Here is a 16,298-nt window from a genome sequence, read left to right as displayed (position 1 = left end):
CTCACTAAAAAACTTATGTCTGAACGTGTTTGAGTTAAGTGTTAGGACCAAAAGTAGCTAGAGGGGGGGGGGGGGTGAATAGCTCGTCGCGTGCTCGTTGCTTGGCGTTGCTTGTTTCTTCAAGGATGCACAGCGGAAATACAAAGAAACAAATACAAACACACTAACGCGATTGGTTTACTTGGTATCCACCTCACAAGAGGTGACTAGTCCAAGGATCCACACCAACGCACACACCCTCCACTAATAAAACTCTCCTTTATAGTAACTACCAAGGGCGGAGAAGCCCTACAAGACTCAATACAAGAATAAGAAAGGGTAGTAAAGAAATACAAGCTTACAAGCTTACAATGAGTGCACAAACCCTAACCCGAGTTTCTTCTTCTTGCTTTGATCCGCCCCTTGACTTGGAAGAGCCTCCAAGAACCTTCAAGAACTGGTGATCTCGAGCTTGAGAAGAGCTGTGGAGGAGCTGGTGAAGATCTGAAATGAATCGGTGAAGAGATGCCGAAGGAATCGTGCGCCTGCGGCCTTTATCGATGCCAACGGTCGGATCCCGATCGATTGGATTGCTCCCAATCGATCGGGGAGGCTTTGGATCGATCCACGGATCGATCCAGAGCGCCTCGTACGGATCGATCCAGCGCTTATCGCGCGAAGCAGCAGCGTCCCAATCGATCCACTGATCGATTGGGACCTCTGGATCGATCCACTGATCGATCCAGAGGCTCTCTGTTCGCTGGGAAAGGTCTGGATCGATCCACTGATCGATCCAGCACCTGGATCGATCCACTGATCGATCCAGCACCTGGATCGATCCACTGATCGATCCAGCACCTGGATCGATCCAGCTCTTGGTTTTGCCCAAAACCAAGTCCTAAGCCTCTCAAACCAACATCCGGTCAACCTTGTCCTGTTGGTACATTATGTTTAGCATCTGGTCACTCCTTTGACCTGCTAGGACTTCCCACACCAAGTGTCCGGTCAATCCCTTTGACCCACTTGGACTTTTCTTTTCGTGCCAAGTATCCGGTCACTCCCTTGACCTACTTGGACTTCCACCAGATGTCTGGTCAACCTTGACCCAACTGGATTTGCCCTTGCCTGGCTTCACTCACCAGGGCTTTCACCTAGCTTCACTCACTAGGGTTTTCCATCTGCCTAGCTTCACTCACTAGGGCTTTCCTTCTGCCTGGCTTCACTCACCAGGACTTTTCTTACTGCCTAGCTTCACTCACTAGGTCTTTCACCTGGCTTCACTCACCAGGATTTTCCTTCTGCCTGGCTTCACTCACCAGGACTTTCCAGTCAAGTATCCAGTCACTCTCTTGACCTACTTGACTCTTCTTCAATCACACTGATCAGTCCCTGATCAGAATCTTCCCACATGAAACAACTGCACCTGCATTGTCCATGTGTCTAACATGTATTGTCAAACATCGAAACTATGACCAAGACTCAAGCTTGGTCAACTTAGTCAACCTTGACCTAAGGGATATTGCACCAACAATCTCCCCCTTTTTGATGTTTGACAATACCTTTAAGTTTGGACCATTCTGAGTTAAGCTAATCCCATAGCCTTAACTCCATTCATGCCAAAGTATGAATGTTGGTTCCCTTCATTCTCCCCCTATGTCCTCCCCCATAGGTAATGAAGGTCTAACTTAAACCACACATTCTCCCCCTATTGGCACACATCAACCCATCCTTGAGCACACATCAACCCATGCCTCAATTTTGGGCACACTTCAACAAATCCATTGTTGAAAACTCTCCCCCTGAAGAGTTGCGCCTCAATGTTCACAACTTCACTTGTTGTGAGCAAGACGATAATGAAGGTCCCATACCCTTCATTCTTCCCGCTAAATTTTTTTCTCAATATAGACAAATGCCCAACCTTGAGCATTTTTCAACTACTTGAGACCACTTGAAATACTGAGGATATCCAATCCCCATTTCAAGTTCAAACACTCATCCATGAGCACTTTCTTAACGGAAGGTTACCAACCTTCCAAGGTTTATGAAAAAATAATTTTCATGTCTTTAAAGAGTCCCTCCCCCTAAAGACATGGTGGTAACTTCTGTCATTGCACCAACAATGACTTGGAACCCCTAAAACTTTAGGGAACCCAATTTTGTAAGTTTGGAGGTTCAAATATTCAAAATTTGAAACAAACCTCAACCTAAACTTCAACTTAGCCTTCCTTAACCAATCCATCATTGTTTTCCACACGAAAACACCCTTTTTATGTATACAAATGTATTTTCAGGGGTTTGGAATGGTTACCTAGACTAGAATAGGTTCAAAATGCTGAAAATAAGCTTTCCCAGCCAAAATCAGCATCTTCGATCGATTGGAGTTGGGTTCCAATCGATTGAACCCTGCTGAATCGATCCACCGATCGATTCAGTCTTCTTGGATCGATCGGCTGATCGATCCAGCGAGCTTCTGCTCGCGAGAAATGCCTTCTCAATCGATCGACTGATCGATTGAGTCACTCCAATCGATCCACTGATCGATTGGAGGCCTGAAATTGCTAAAATTCAATTTCAGCCAATTTCAGAAACCCCTAGAAAATTCTAAAAAATTTCAAAAATCGTAAAAATTTGTGTAGACATTATTTAGGGTATAATTTATCATGGAAAAATAGTTTTCTATGAAAATACATCATATTTTCAAAGATTGACACAAACTTGAGAACTTGCAAAAATTTTAGCATTTTCTTCAAGTTTGTGTCTAACTATTCAATAGTGATTACTATCAAAAGATAGCCTTCACCAAGATTTTTCAAAAGTTTTTTTTTTTTTAAATAATTTTCAAAACCAATATCCCATCACATTCCTTGGGCTTAATGCACATGACTTGTGCATTAACTTTCCCAATGATGGGAAAACACATAACTATGTGTTTTGATGAACTTAAAACTCAAAAGAATGCACTAAATCAACATGTTGAGTTTTGTTCATCATCCTAACATCTCACTTGTATCTATTGTGGACAAAACACATACAAGTCATCTTATAAGTCTTTGTGAGATGTAAAATTTGGTTTTGCCCTATTCTAGGGATCATGCATATCTATTTAGGCATTTTAGAGATATTCGACATCCACCCAGGATGTCACTTGTTAATAAGTGTTGTTAAATACCATTTATCCTTAATTACAAGGAATTAAACTTAATGCATGATTATGCTATGGCATACATCAAAATGAAATAATTTTCAAAAGAAAATATCCTATAACTACTTGATGTATGAATGTCATGACATGGTATTTTTGGATTTTTCATAATAAAACATAAATGCAAAAATAGACATGATGTCATGACATTTGATGGGCAAAATAATCATGGCAAGGTTTAGCATAACTAAAATATACCTAGATTACCTATCTAAGTATCCTTAACCACTTAGCTAAATCAAAAAGCATAAACCCTAGATCGCCCAATTTCCTTAAGAAAATGCCAAAACCCAACTTGACATTTCTTTAATCTCTTGATTTGTTTATGCCACTTAAAAATTAAGCATATCCTCAAATGTTGGCATATTCCATTTTTCCTCAAGAGTAATCACATAAATCAAGGCCCGGATTGCCTTAAATTTCTAAGAGAATACCAAAATCCCAACTTGGTATTTCTCTAGGTTTTCCCAATTTATGCAATTTTAAGATAAAATCAATTTTCCACCATTAGGCACATTTTACTCTTTCAAGGAGTAAATAATAATTCCATTTCATTTTCAAAGGTTAACAAAAACCTTGAAAATGCTCCTTGAGTGTCAATTTCCTCAAAGTTGGGTTGACTACCCTTCTAATCGGAGTTGACACTCTCTAACCCATCTATGGAGTAGAGAACATGCTCCTAGGAACCCAACACCTATTGGTGCTCCTTGGATGCTCTAGGTATTCACTAGGGATAACTTCCCTAGATACCTTCCTAGTGACCTTGTTTGGCTTCTTAGAAGTCTTGGTCACTTTTTCTAGGTCAACTCTAGGGATTGCTTCCCTTGTAACCTTCTTTGTGACTTTCTTAGACTTCTTAGAAGTCTTAGTCACATTTGTTGCAAAAATACTCTTAGGGATAACTTCCCTTGTATTTTTGGCTTGACCACTAGACCTAGGGTTGATTCCATAACTATATGGAACCCTATGGTAAAAGATTACATTCTTCTTAGCCTTTGGTTTGTATCCCAAACCCCTATGGCCATTAGATGACCTTTGTGCTCCTAGACCTAGGCTATGCTCATTTTGCCCTTTTAGGATATTTTCCATCCTTTTTAGGGTCTTTTCCATTTTATCAAGCCTTGACCTCAAGACTTGATTTTCTATCACTAAGTCCTTAGTTTTTGGTTTTTCATTTGATCCATGAGCATTTTTATTCTTGGGCTTGTATCTATTATCCTTAGTGTTCTTGCCCAAATGTCTATCTACCTTCCTAACCTTAGGTTGGGTAGTCTTAGCATGTAGGGCCACATGATTTTCCTTAATGCCCTCATGATTTTTATTTTTATGGTAAATTGCATTAAAATGATAAAAATTTGAACTATCATGCTTTTTACCATAACGTAAAGGGGTAGACTCAATAAATGTTACTTTCTTCTTTACCTTGGAGGCTCCCCCTTGACTAGTGCCTCCTTGAGCCTTGACCATCTTCTTCCCCTTGGGGCATTGACTTCGGTAATGCCCTTTTTGTTGACACAAGAAGCACACAATGTGCTCCTTGCTCTTCTTTGTCCCGGGGGTGGTCTTCTTGGGCTTCTCCTTTCCCTTTTGTGTCACTTGACCCTTCTTCTTGGCCAAGTTGGGGCACTTGCTCTTGTAGTGCCCACTTTCCCTACACTCAAAACATATTATATGATTTTTATTTTTAATTGAAACATTTATACCTTCTTGTGTAGGGGTGGTGCTTTCTCCTCCATGTGATGTGGATGTAGAGGCTTCCTCTTGATCCGATAGTGATGCTCCTCCATTTGATTTTTCTTAACTTGTGGAGGTGGAAGCTTCTTCATCCTCTTCTCTTCTTGACTCGGATGTAGACAATTCTTCTTGCTCTTGATCCGGTGTCAATGAAGATTGCTCCCCCTCAATCCTAGAGGTGGAGGCTTCATCATCTTGTACATGGAACAAGGAGTATGCTCCCTCCTTGTTCTCTTCATTGCACTCCCTTGAAGATGAAGCTTCTTCTTGTACTTCTTCTTCGGAGGTTGAGCATCTCTCAACCTCGGAGTCCTCCTCTTGATCTCGCTCCAATGAGTCTCCCTCTTTGGATTCCTCTTGATTCGGTACAGTGGAGGGGATCTCTTCATGAAACTTGGCCAATTTACTCCATAATTTCTTTGCATCTTCAAATTCTCCAATTTTGCAAAGGATGGTGCTTGGCAATAAATTGACCAAAAGCTTGGTCACTTTGTCATTGGCCTCGCACCTTTGGACTTGCTCTTGGCTCCACTTGCTCCTCTTGAGAACTTTGCCCTTTGAGTTTGTTGGAGTCTTGAAGCCTTCCATAAGAGCAAACCATTGCTCTATCTCCATCATAAGAAAATTTTCGATTCTTGATTTCCAAGAATCGAAGCTTGTGGATGTGTACAGTGGAGCCACCCTTGTGTCAAATCCAAGTCCATCTTGGAATTGCATCTTGAAGTTGAGCTTCTTGAAATCTTTGACTTTTGATGAATTTGCTTCAACTTCTTCACCCTCTAACTCTTCTTGTTATGCTTGACCCTTCCGGCGATGATTCCGGTGAAGAGCGGCCTCGCTCTGATACCACTTGTTAGGACTAAAAGTAGCTAGAGGGGGGGTGAATAGCTCATCGCGTGCTCGTTGCTTGGCGTTGCTTGTTTCTTCAAGGATGCGCAGCGGAAATACAAAGAAACAAATACAAACACGCTAACGCGATTGGTTTACTTGGTATCCACCTCACAATAGGTGACTAGTCCAAGGATCCACACCAACGCACACACCCTCCACTAATAAAACTCTCCTTTATGGTAACTACCAAGGGCGGAGAAGCCCTACAAGACTCAATACAAGAAGAAGAAAGGGTAGTAAAGAAATACAAGCTTACAAGCTTACAATGAGTGCACAAACCCTAACCCTAGTTTCTTCTTCTTGCTTTGATCCGCCCCTTGACTTGGAAGAGCCTCCAAGAACCTTCAAGAACTGGCGATCTCGAGCTTGAGAAGAGCTGTGGAGGAGCTGGTGAAGATCTGAAATGAATCGGTGAAGAGATGCAGAAGGAATCGTGCACCTGCGGCCTTTATCGATGCCAACGGTCGGATCCCGATCGATTGGATTGCTCCCAATCGATCGGGGAGGCTTTGGATCGATCCACGGATCGATCCAGAGCGCCTCTGTGCTCTGGGAAAAACGCCTGGATCGATCCATGGATCGATCCAGCGCTTATCGCGCGAAGCAGCAGCGTCCCCAATCGATCCACTGATCGATTGGGACCTCTGGATCGATCCACTGATCGATCCAGAGGCTCTCTGTTCGCTGGGAAAGGTCTGGATCGATCCACTGATCGATCCAGCACCTGGATCGATCCACTGATCGATCCAGCTCTTGGTTTTTGCCCAAAACCAAGTCCTAAGCCTCTCAAACCAACATCCGGTCAACCTTGTCCTGTTGGTACATTATGCCTAGCATCTGGTCACTCCTTTGACCTGCTAGGACTTCCCACACCAAGTGTCCGGTCAATCCCTTTGACCCACTTGGACTTTTCTTTTCGTGCCAAGTATCCGGTCACTCCCTTGACCTACTTGGACTTCCACCAGATGTCTGGTCAACCTTGACCCAACTGGATTTGCCCTTGCCTGGCTTCACTCACCAGGGCTTTCACCTAGCTTCACTCACTAGGGTTTTCCATCTGCCTAGCTTCACTCACTAGGGCTTTCCTTCTGCTTGGCTTCACTCACCAGGACTTTTCTTACTGCCTAGATTCACTCACTAGGTCTTTCACCTGGCTTCACTCACCAGGATTTTCCTTCTGCCTGACTTCACTCACCAGGACTTTCCAGTCAAGTATCCAGTCACTCTCTTGACCTATTTGACTCTTCTTCAATCACACTGATCAGTCCCTGATCAGAATCTCCCCACATGAAACAACTGCACCTGCATTGTCCATGTGTCTAACATGTATTGTCAAACATCGAAACTATGACCAAGACTCAAGCTTGGTCAACTTAGTCAACCTTGACCTAAGGGATATTGCACCAACATTAAGTAGATCAACTTACTCACTAATCATTGGTATTGTCCCTTGTCAGTCGCTAATTCATCGGTTCTAGGCATAAGCCTAGTATTGGGATCCATGGAATTTCAATTGGCTTGCACACACTCATTTGAGTTTCATACAACAAATCAAGTATGTATTTGCGTTGCAAAATAGGTATGTCTTTGTTGATTCGTTCTACTGCCATGTTCGAGAAATACTTTAAGTGCCCCAAGTCTTTGATATCTAATTCTGTAGACATGTAATTTTGTCACCATGATTTCCTGAAAAGACAATCCATCAACACGCACAATCAAAATTATGATTTTCCCATCTGGGAAGTACTTAGTGAACAAAGTGTGATCAACTTATGAGTGAGAGTATCAATCACTCTTTAAAACTTTTGTGAATTTGTCAAACCATGCTCTCGATGACTGTTTCAACTCATACAATGTCTTTCTAAATTTGCATACTTTTCCTTTTATATCATTTGTCTCACAGTTAGCTAGGATGTCCATTTATACTTCTACAGTTAAGTTTCTATTAGAAACTTAAACACTTTCTTGGTCTTCATAAATCTCTCAAAATATGTTTGGTCTCCTGAACAATTTTAGTTATAGGTTTCAAAGAGATCGACTTGTTGCCAATATCAATTGAGAGTTGTGAAATAGATAGTTACTGAATGACTACCTTGCTTGAAGTATTGGAGAGTGCTTTCAACATGAAATAACTTAACAATGTTGTTTTGGCTAGAGAAAGAATCATGAACGACCTCTCATATATCTTAGACAGTCGTGAACAATAGAAAATTTTCAATGATTTCTGCATTCATAAAATTAGCTAGTCATGGCATAATAATATTAGTAATTATATGAAATGTTAAAGGCTAGTGAAAAAAATATGAGAAGACATTCACAGGAGACTTAGGACCCACCAGATCATGATAATTAGTTTTTTATGAAATTTGTTCAACTAAAACTCAATTTTTTTTATCATACATAAATTATGCAAAATATATATATATATATATATATATATATATATATATATATATATATATATATATTTATAATTTAATATGCTAATTTCTAAATAGTGTATTACTATATGTTTTAGAAGTCCAGTTCGTTTGACATTGATGATTATCATTTGCACATTTTTTTTCAGGTATCAAAATTGATTATACATATATACAATATTTTTATTTATACATAATATGATATAAATCTATCGTATTTGACTTTCTGCATGATTTTTCTATTATTATTTTATATATGGATGTACTATTTAGATTATGGATATAGATGGATAATATAATTTTTTTCTATTAATTTGTTTGTATAGATATTCTATTATTGTTTGTATGGATTATGTTTAATTTTTGTCAGAGATTTTGTTTGTATATTCTATTAGATAATTGTGGTTATTTCTATTATGGATTATGAAATATGTTTGTATTGTGAAAATGTGTTTGTAGGTGTTAAATGTGGTCGTGTGAATTGTGATTGTGTGGATTGTGAATGTCATAGTCCGTGATGATTTTATTTATCTATGAAAATTGTAAATAGGATCTCGCTTAATTCAAGTTAGTTGTGTATTTTTTTTTAAATTCCGATGGAATCAAGATTCCGTTGATAAATATCGAAACTATATTTCGACAAAAGTTTGATTCTGTCAGTATTCCCTAAAAAAAATTATTGACTGAATCCTTGATTCTATAGGTGATATATTTATTGATTACGAAAATTAAAATTCTATCGGTAAAATATTTCTTGATCACTTATCTACTGATAAATTAATTTCCATCATAATTTTATCATTGAACACTTACAACTACGGCGTTTTGATGGTAAAGTCGTTTATTTTTGAGTTCCGATGTTTATTTTTTAGTGAGATCCGTGTCCTGTACGGCCGCACTCTTTCCTCGAACCCCAATGTCTTCCAAGAAATTTGCCACGTCCTACGCCAAGTAGCTCTTGTTCACGGCCACCGCCAGGGGCCTCTGGTCGAACAGCTTCGGCGAGGGAAGGAGCCAGAGATTGCTCTCCAAGCTCCTCTGCTCGCCCCGCACCAAGAGGGGGTCCACCACTGAGATGCCGAGCGTGTACCCGGATGCAAAGGGGAGCATCTCTTGCACTGTGCAGGTCCCACGGTGCCGATAGCACCACCAGGTGCTTCACGTCGGTCCGCCGCTAGGAGATGGAGCTAGAGCCGAGGAGTTGCAGCGCAGTGGTTTTGGAAGTCCGTTGAAACGAGAGATGAGAAGAAATGGAAAGGAAGGTTGCGGGGAGAAATAGAAGTACGTTGGCAAATTTAAGATGATTTATTTATAAATTGAGGATAATTTTATATATTTATCTTTCATCTTCCTTTTTCTCTCCCAAATAAATATAAATACTTCCTTCACATTTCTTTGTTTTCGTGGACTTTACTGTGTCCCATTCAAGTTCGGATCCTCTGTCCTGATTTTCCTTTGTCCTCGTGTCTTATTGTCGATCGGACAGATCAGATTAAATTTTAAAGCATTATGACATTTTTAAAATATGTGTAATATCCTCGTGATGTGGAATGATATCTTGAGATTTAATCTGATCCGTCCGATCGACAATGGGATACGGGGATAGAGGGAAATGAGGACAGAGGATCCGAGCTAGTTGAATAGTTCGGATCCTTTGTCCCGTATCTCACTGTCGATCGAACGGATCAGATTAAATCTCAAAGCATCATGACATCTTTAAAATATGTACAGTATCCTCGTGATGTGTAATGATATCTTGATATTTAATTTGATCCGTCCGATCGATAATGAGACACGGGGATAGAGGATCCGAACTATTCAAACTAGTTTGGATCCTCTGTCTCGATTTTTCTCTATCTCCATATCTCATTACAGATCGGACGGATCCAATTAAATTTTAAGATACCGTGACATCTTTAAAATATGACTAAATCTGCAGGGCGACTGTCCCCCACCAAACTGTTCCGCGTACCGTCACGTCACTACCACGATGGGTACGTGACTGTCCACAAACTGCCAATATGTTACCGATCGTATCTAAAAAGTCAACTCGAAGTGAAATGATTCTTGATGAAGAGAATTTGGACGTTTTAATCAATTCAAAGATTCCGGCGGTGATAGAACTATAGCTCAAACTTTCCGTCAAACTTGAAGGAATGAGAGAAGTGCTCCACTTGTAAAATAAGATCAAAGAAGACTTTTTTTTTTTAATTTGCTCGCTGTAATTTATGTATTTCCAAACCTTGGGGGAGGGGTGCAGTTCGATGAATTAAAAAGTTCAGGACTCATTTGTATCAATTGAAACTTTGGGGAGTGAAATGAAAATTGTTCCAGATTCTATAGAAACAATGCTCTGATCTGCTCTGTTCGGCCATGGCGATTGCATACCGGAAGAAGAGACTGGATTCCAGAATTTGGTGGCCGATCCTCCTCGCCTTCGCCGTGGCCTCCGCCGGAGCTCGCTCTCATTCCACCGACGCTCTCGGTTTCCTCTCCATCGACTGCGGCCTCGAGCCCGGTTCGTCCTACGTCGACCCCCTCACCAACATCCCCTATGTCTCCGATGCCGGCTTCATCGACACCGGCGTCAACCACAACATCTCCGTCGATTACGTGGGCGATGTCAGGAACCCTGGGCTCCTCACCCTCCGCGCTTTCCCCAACGGTACCCGCAACTGCTACACCATCCGGTCGCCGACAGTGGTTCGGGGGTCCAAGTACCTCCTCCGGGCGTGGTTCTTCTACGGCAACTACGACGGCCAGCTGCTGTCCTTCCAACTCCACCTCGGCGTCAACTACTGGGACAGGGTGGACGTGACCTCCGCGGAGTTAGCCTACTGGAAGGAGACCATCACGGTGGCCACGGACTGGTATACATAGTTCAGTAGGTAAAACCATGAACAATTAAATGAATAATCATCAAATGCGATCTCTTTCTTTTAGGCACTTGTCGGTGTGCCTGGTCAACACCGGCACGGGGACGCCGTTCATCTCCGGGATTGACTTGCGGCCGCTGAAGGACAGTATGTATCCGGCGGCAAATGAGTGGCGGAGTTTGGTGCTGCTCTACCGGTGGAATTTGGGAGTGGAATCGGGCTCCATCAGGTTTTTATTTTTTTTTTAATTATTATTAATGTATATATTTCCTGAAAATAAAAAAAATATTCCAATCACATCTTAAATGATCATTAGATGTATCATGAGGAAAAGTCACATGGAGTTTAATCTCACTTAGAAATATTTAATGATTGAAATTAATTTCATTAAAGTTAATGTTTTGGTTAAATATTATGTAATCTTAAGTAATTCTTGAAAATTATATTAGAAGCCTTACTTTTTTGGATATTATTTAACTTATCAAATTCTTATGTATAAAATTTATTATATTAAAATATTTTTTAAACTTATTATTTTTTTTAATTTGGGTAAAATTATTTTAATAATAAATGTGCTATAATAGGATTGAAATAAATGTAATTTTAAGATGAAAAATAGCCTAAATAGGATGATATATTTATTTTTTTAAAAAAATAAAATATCCTTATACGATGATAGAAATAAAGAATATTATTTTAAATTGGTAAAATGCGTTTCGCGCTTCCTGTCTCCAGGTATCCGGCCGATCCGCTCGATCGGTTGTGGGCGCCATGGAGCTCCCCGCGGTGGAACGACGTCTCCACCAACTCAACCGTCCAAAACCTCTCCGTGGACTTTTTCGAAGCTCCCTCCGTCGTCATGCAGACCGCCGTCACCCCCATCAACTCCTCCAGCCTCGTCATCCCATGGGATCCCTTCCCCGGCTACGTCAACCAGTTCTTAGTCATCCTCCACATATCCGAGATCTTAGACCTCTCCGGTACCAATCAATCGCGGCAGTTCAACATCTACGTGAATGGATTCCGGTGGCTGGGGGTTATAATGACCCCCGAGTACCTCCAATCGGACTCCGTCTACAACCTCGTGACCCTCCCTTCGTCCCCCACCTATAACATCTCCCTCGAGGCTCTCAGCAACTCCACTCTCCCGCCCATCCTCAATGCCTTCGAGCTATACGTCACCATGAGCAACACCTCCGTGCCCTCGGATGCTGGAGATGGTATGTAGCCGCTTTCGTTCCTTCGCCCTTTTTTTTTCACTTCTCTCTGTTGCAGTGGAACAGGGGGAATTGTCTTGCCTATCAATTGCTCGATAGAATGTTCCTGAAAGGGCTAAGGCAGAGTGGGCACGGAAAGAAGTTCCCACCTTCATAGCAGTGCACATGAGTGCGAAGAGTACAGCTTTAGATGCATACAAAAAGCTCAAACCTTTATTTTAAGTTGTTTTAGTTTTCCTAAATTTGATATGATATCCAGAAAAAAAAGAGAGTTGAAATAGGACCAAAATAAATCAGCATAAAGATAAAACATTAGCTCGAAAGCCATAGATTGAAATAGGTTTTTGGATTAGAAGGTATATATAATATGATATTAAGCAGATTGATCTTCATTTCAATGGACTCTACTGATATGGTATTGTTGGGAATTTTAGTGTTGATTATTTGCTTAGTATTTGCTTTGGGGTGTGCTACTGCTAAGGTACTTAATCTGGTCACATGCCAGTAGTGTTTGTTTTCTATGTTTCTTCTGAGCAATGTCATTAGCTTACGTTGTTGATTATTTTTTCTCTTTTTTACAGTTGATGCCATGACAGCGATCAAGGAGCGGTATCGGATCCAGAGGAATTGGATGGGAGATCCATGTTCCCCTAGTGATTTTGTTTGGGATGGACTAAATTGTAATTATAGCTTGTCAAATTCTCCAAGAGTCACTGCTTTGTGAGTTCTGCAAGTTCATCTAACTCAAACTATTGATCGTGAAATACCAGGACCAACCGTTGGAAATTCTGTAATATTCTTATTAGTCACTATTGTTCTGCAGGAGCCTGTCATCAAGTGGGCTGACTGGGGAAATAACCAAATCTTTTGCTAGTCTTAGTGCACTTCAATACTTGTAAGGCTACTCATTGCTTGCTATCTGTTTTCTTTTTTCCTTTCAGTATTCATCGAATATTGCAAACATTTTAGAGCCAAAATCTGATTAACAGTCTTGGATTGTTAGGGTCAATACCATGCCATGCAAGCATTTGTTGTGAAACCATGCAACATTTTAGAGCCTTGTAAAAAGGAATGTCATGGGAGGAATTATCAGCTAACAATTGTTCTTTATCACTTTTTTTAGAGACTTGTCTTACAACAATTTAACAGGGTCAATACCCGATGATCTAGCAAACTTAAGTTCTCTCAGACTACTGTAAGCATAGTTCTTAATCCTTCTTTCATTATATGGAAAAAGTAGAAAATGACTTAACATGTCATGATTGCTTGCAGTGATTTGACAGGCAACCAGTTAAATGGATCAATTCCTTCAAACCTCCTGGAAATGGCACAAAATGGATTGCTTACCTTAAGGTTTGTGTTACTTTTATGTTTAGGTATTCCCATTTTTCTTCAATGATTCATAATACGAAAGGGCTCACTTGATCATTAAAGATATCTAGCCATGGAGTCCATAAATATTAGGAGTTTAGCTATTTAAATTAGGGTAATAATTTATCATTAAAGTTTGTTCAATTTGTTCTTGAACTCGGTTGCTTCTTTCCTGTTTTGATTGGAGAATTCTTCATAACTTCGTACATTTCTTTAACCATCAAGTAAGTTATAATCTCATGCAGACTGGATGGGAATCCACATCTTTGTTACAATGATACATCGTGCAATGTGATATCAACATCGGTTATCCTGAAGGTTTACATTTGTTTTTCAGCAACAGGCAACTTGCAGATAGATTCAAAAAATTGTTGATGACCCATACAAATTTACTTGAATATATATGAGAGTTTAAATGCAACAAAGAAAAATATTTTTTTTTTTACTTTTATGGAAATGTATATAACCCTTTACAGATCATTATACTCTTTAAAGGAGTCACCTTTTGTAAAACCGATTTATAATATTAGAATTAGTGTAATAAGAAAATATGAAGAATGAAATAATAAGAAGGGCTCCCCTTGTAACTTATACGGTAAGATAGGTGAGTCAAAAATTATGGTGTTTAAATTTGTTTGATAAGGTAGCAAAGCCAAGTCAAATTTAAAATGAATTAAATTATTAAAATGATTATTCGATTTTAGTTTTTTTTTACTAACTTGATTTTGATTTGTTTAGATATTGTTGAACACTCCGTTCATGATTGTTTGATTATTTAAAAATTTTACAGTTTTAAATTTATTTGATTAGTTATTAAGTTTGATAATATAATCTTGTTGGTTCATTTTGAAAGTTTGTTTAATTATTTATTATATTGATAAGAGTTTTATTGATGAACATGATCCATAAACTTTGTTCTTAAATATTGCTTACAAATTTTATAACATTGGGAATACAATCACAATGAGAATTTATACTCAGAAGTAATTGATGTGAGCATGAAGAGTGCTCTTGAGATATGAGATAGGAGTATCTAGAATGACTGAGATTTCCAATCCAACGGCAAGATAAACTTGAATATTCTCGACTCTTCCCTCTTAAATTGTGTCATTATGGTTGTTAAGGTACAAAATGTCATTCACCGTAATTCATTTTTGTGTAGCTTTTTACATGTTATTACTTGTGCGAAGGAATATAATATTTGGTAGTATAGATCATACTTTTATTTTCTGTGGCAAAAACTATTGTATGTTCTTCCATTTCATCTTAGAACAAGCATCTTGTATTTTCACAATGTCATCTTTTTGTTACAGAAAAAATTCCCTATTTTTCTTGGTTCCTTGTGTTAAGATACAAATTCCTCAATCCTTGGCAATAATGTTCAATGTAGCCGATCCTCGTCGATACTTTGTTTTAGCATATTCAATCCTCATTGAAATTCTGAAATTGAGACTTGTGGAAGCCGGTGTTTTCAAACACAAACCTCGGTTTGAACCAGTCGACCTCTATGTTCAGGTTTCTGCGTGATCAGAAAAACTGTTTTTAGTCTGATCCGATTTTAAAAACACTGGTTAAGAGTTTCACAAATATCAACTGAAGCAGGATTTAAACAAAGAAGGTTTACTTTTGGTACTAGAATACTTATCATGGTTTAAATGCAGCAAAGAAACATATATAGTTTTTTAGTTTTATGCAAATGTAGCTAAATTAGAGAGATTTAGAAATCTTTGAAACACTACAACAAACGTTTCCCCAAAAAAACTAGTAAAAGACTAATATAAGAAGTGTTTTGGAAAGTGTGACAAGCTATTTTTTTGTGCGAGAAAGATGTAAAAAGAAAATGTTACTTTTACAAAAATTCCATTGTAACTAAGATATCCAAAGTAATAAATAAAAGAAATATAATACAGGAATTTTATATGATTTAAAATTTTCAGTTCGTATTTCACTGTCTATAAATTTGTAAAAGTTATATTTTTTCTCAATTCCAAATCTTTCAGGCTCCGTTTAGTGGGATGATAGGATTAGAATTAAATTATTAGGAAAAGATTGAGAGTAGGATTATTAATAACTCTTTATATCTAGGGATTGTGAATCTCATTCTCAATCAATCCTAATTCTATCTCTAATCAATTATATCAAACGATATATTAATAATTTTTTGAAAACGTAATCTTAATTTTATCATCCCTATCAAACGCAGTCTTAAAGAAGAGGAGGAACTGCCTTTTATAAAACAGATTTACAATTTAGAATAATTGCAATAGTAAAGATGAAAGATAGAATAATAAGAACGGAACTAATCTGTTTTTGCTGCATCTTCGATCCGTCCATCGGCTTTAAGTACGCCTTCGTCTTCACGATGGCTGTCACCACGATGATGATGAGAACATGATTCCCGTGGACTGATGTAATTGGTTTACGTAGGAGTGTTCTAACAATAGATTTGAGGTAGATTTTAAATGGATGTAGAATATTTCGTTGGCTATCTTAACCCTTCTTTATATATGTTTCTATTGTTGGATAAAGGTTTTCGTGATTTATATCTGTTCAGACAATGTGAGGCGAGCCATCGAGATGATGGATTCACCTTTTTATTTTTGATCAC

General features: G+C 38.9%; 1 protein-coding gene across 2 annotated transcripts; it reads left to right on the top strand.

The window, feature by feature from the left end:
* The first annotated feature begins 10,583 nt into the window (after nucleotides 1-10,583).
* LOC122043267 (putative leucine-rich repeat receptor-like serine/threonine-protein kinase At2g19230) lies at nucleotides 10,584-15,425 on the top strand. 2 transcript variants are annotated; one of them, XM_042603811.1, is made up of 8 exons: nucleotides 10,584-11,096; nucleotides 11,170-11,331; nucleotides 11,838-12,322; nucleotides 12,901-13,039; nucleotides 13,143-13,214; nucleotides 13,443-13,514; nucleotides 13,592-13,672; nucleotides 13,936-15,425. In XM_042603811.1, the coding sequence occupies exons 1-8, from the start codon at nucleotides 10,600-10,602 to the stop codon at nucleotides 14,063-14,065; spliced, it is 1,638 nt and encodes a 545-aa protein (XP_042459745.1). In that variant the 5' UTR covers nucleotides 10,584-10,599; the 3' UTR covers nucleotides 14,066-15,425. The 2 variants fall into 2 exon arrangements, 1 of the variants encoding a protein (XP_042459745.1); XR_006129471.1 differs by lacking the exon at nucleotides 13,936-15,425 and having other exon boundaries at nucleotides 10,585-11,096; nucleotides 13,323-13,514; nucleotides 13,592-13,667.
* The last annotated feature ends 873 nt before the right edge of the window (nucleotides 15,426-16,298 follow it).

This window comes from Zingiber officinale, chromosome 2A, assembly GCF_018446385.1.
Source record: "Zingiber officinale cultivar Zhangliang chromosome 2A, Zo_v1.1, whole genome shotgun sequence".
Lineage (NCBI taxonomy): Eukaryota > Viridiplantae > Streptophyta > Magnoliopsida > Zingiberales > Zingiberaceae > Zingiber > Zingiber officinale.
The sequence above is the reverse complement of the archived record's forward strand: the minus strand, read 5'-3'. Positions and strand labels throughout refer to the sequence as shown.

Bases quoted from the DNA above. Each gene is read 5' to 3' on its own strand.
- LOC122043267 (XM_042603811.1), top strand. From the start codon at position 10,600: ATGGCGATTGCATACCGGAAGAAGAGACTGGATTCCAGAATTTGGTGG. The intron at 12,323-12,900 runs GTATGTAGCCGC...TCTTTTTTACAG, and splicing joins GCCCTCGGATGCTGGAGATG to TTGATGCCATGACAGCGATC. The intron at 13,515-13,591 runs GTAAGCATAGTT...GATTGCTTGCAG, and splicing joins TTAAGTTCTCTCAGACTACT to TGATTTGACAGGCAACCAGT.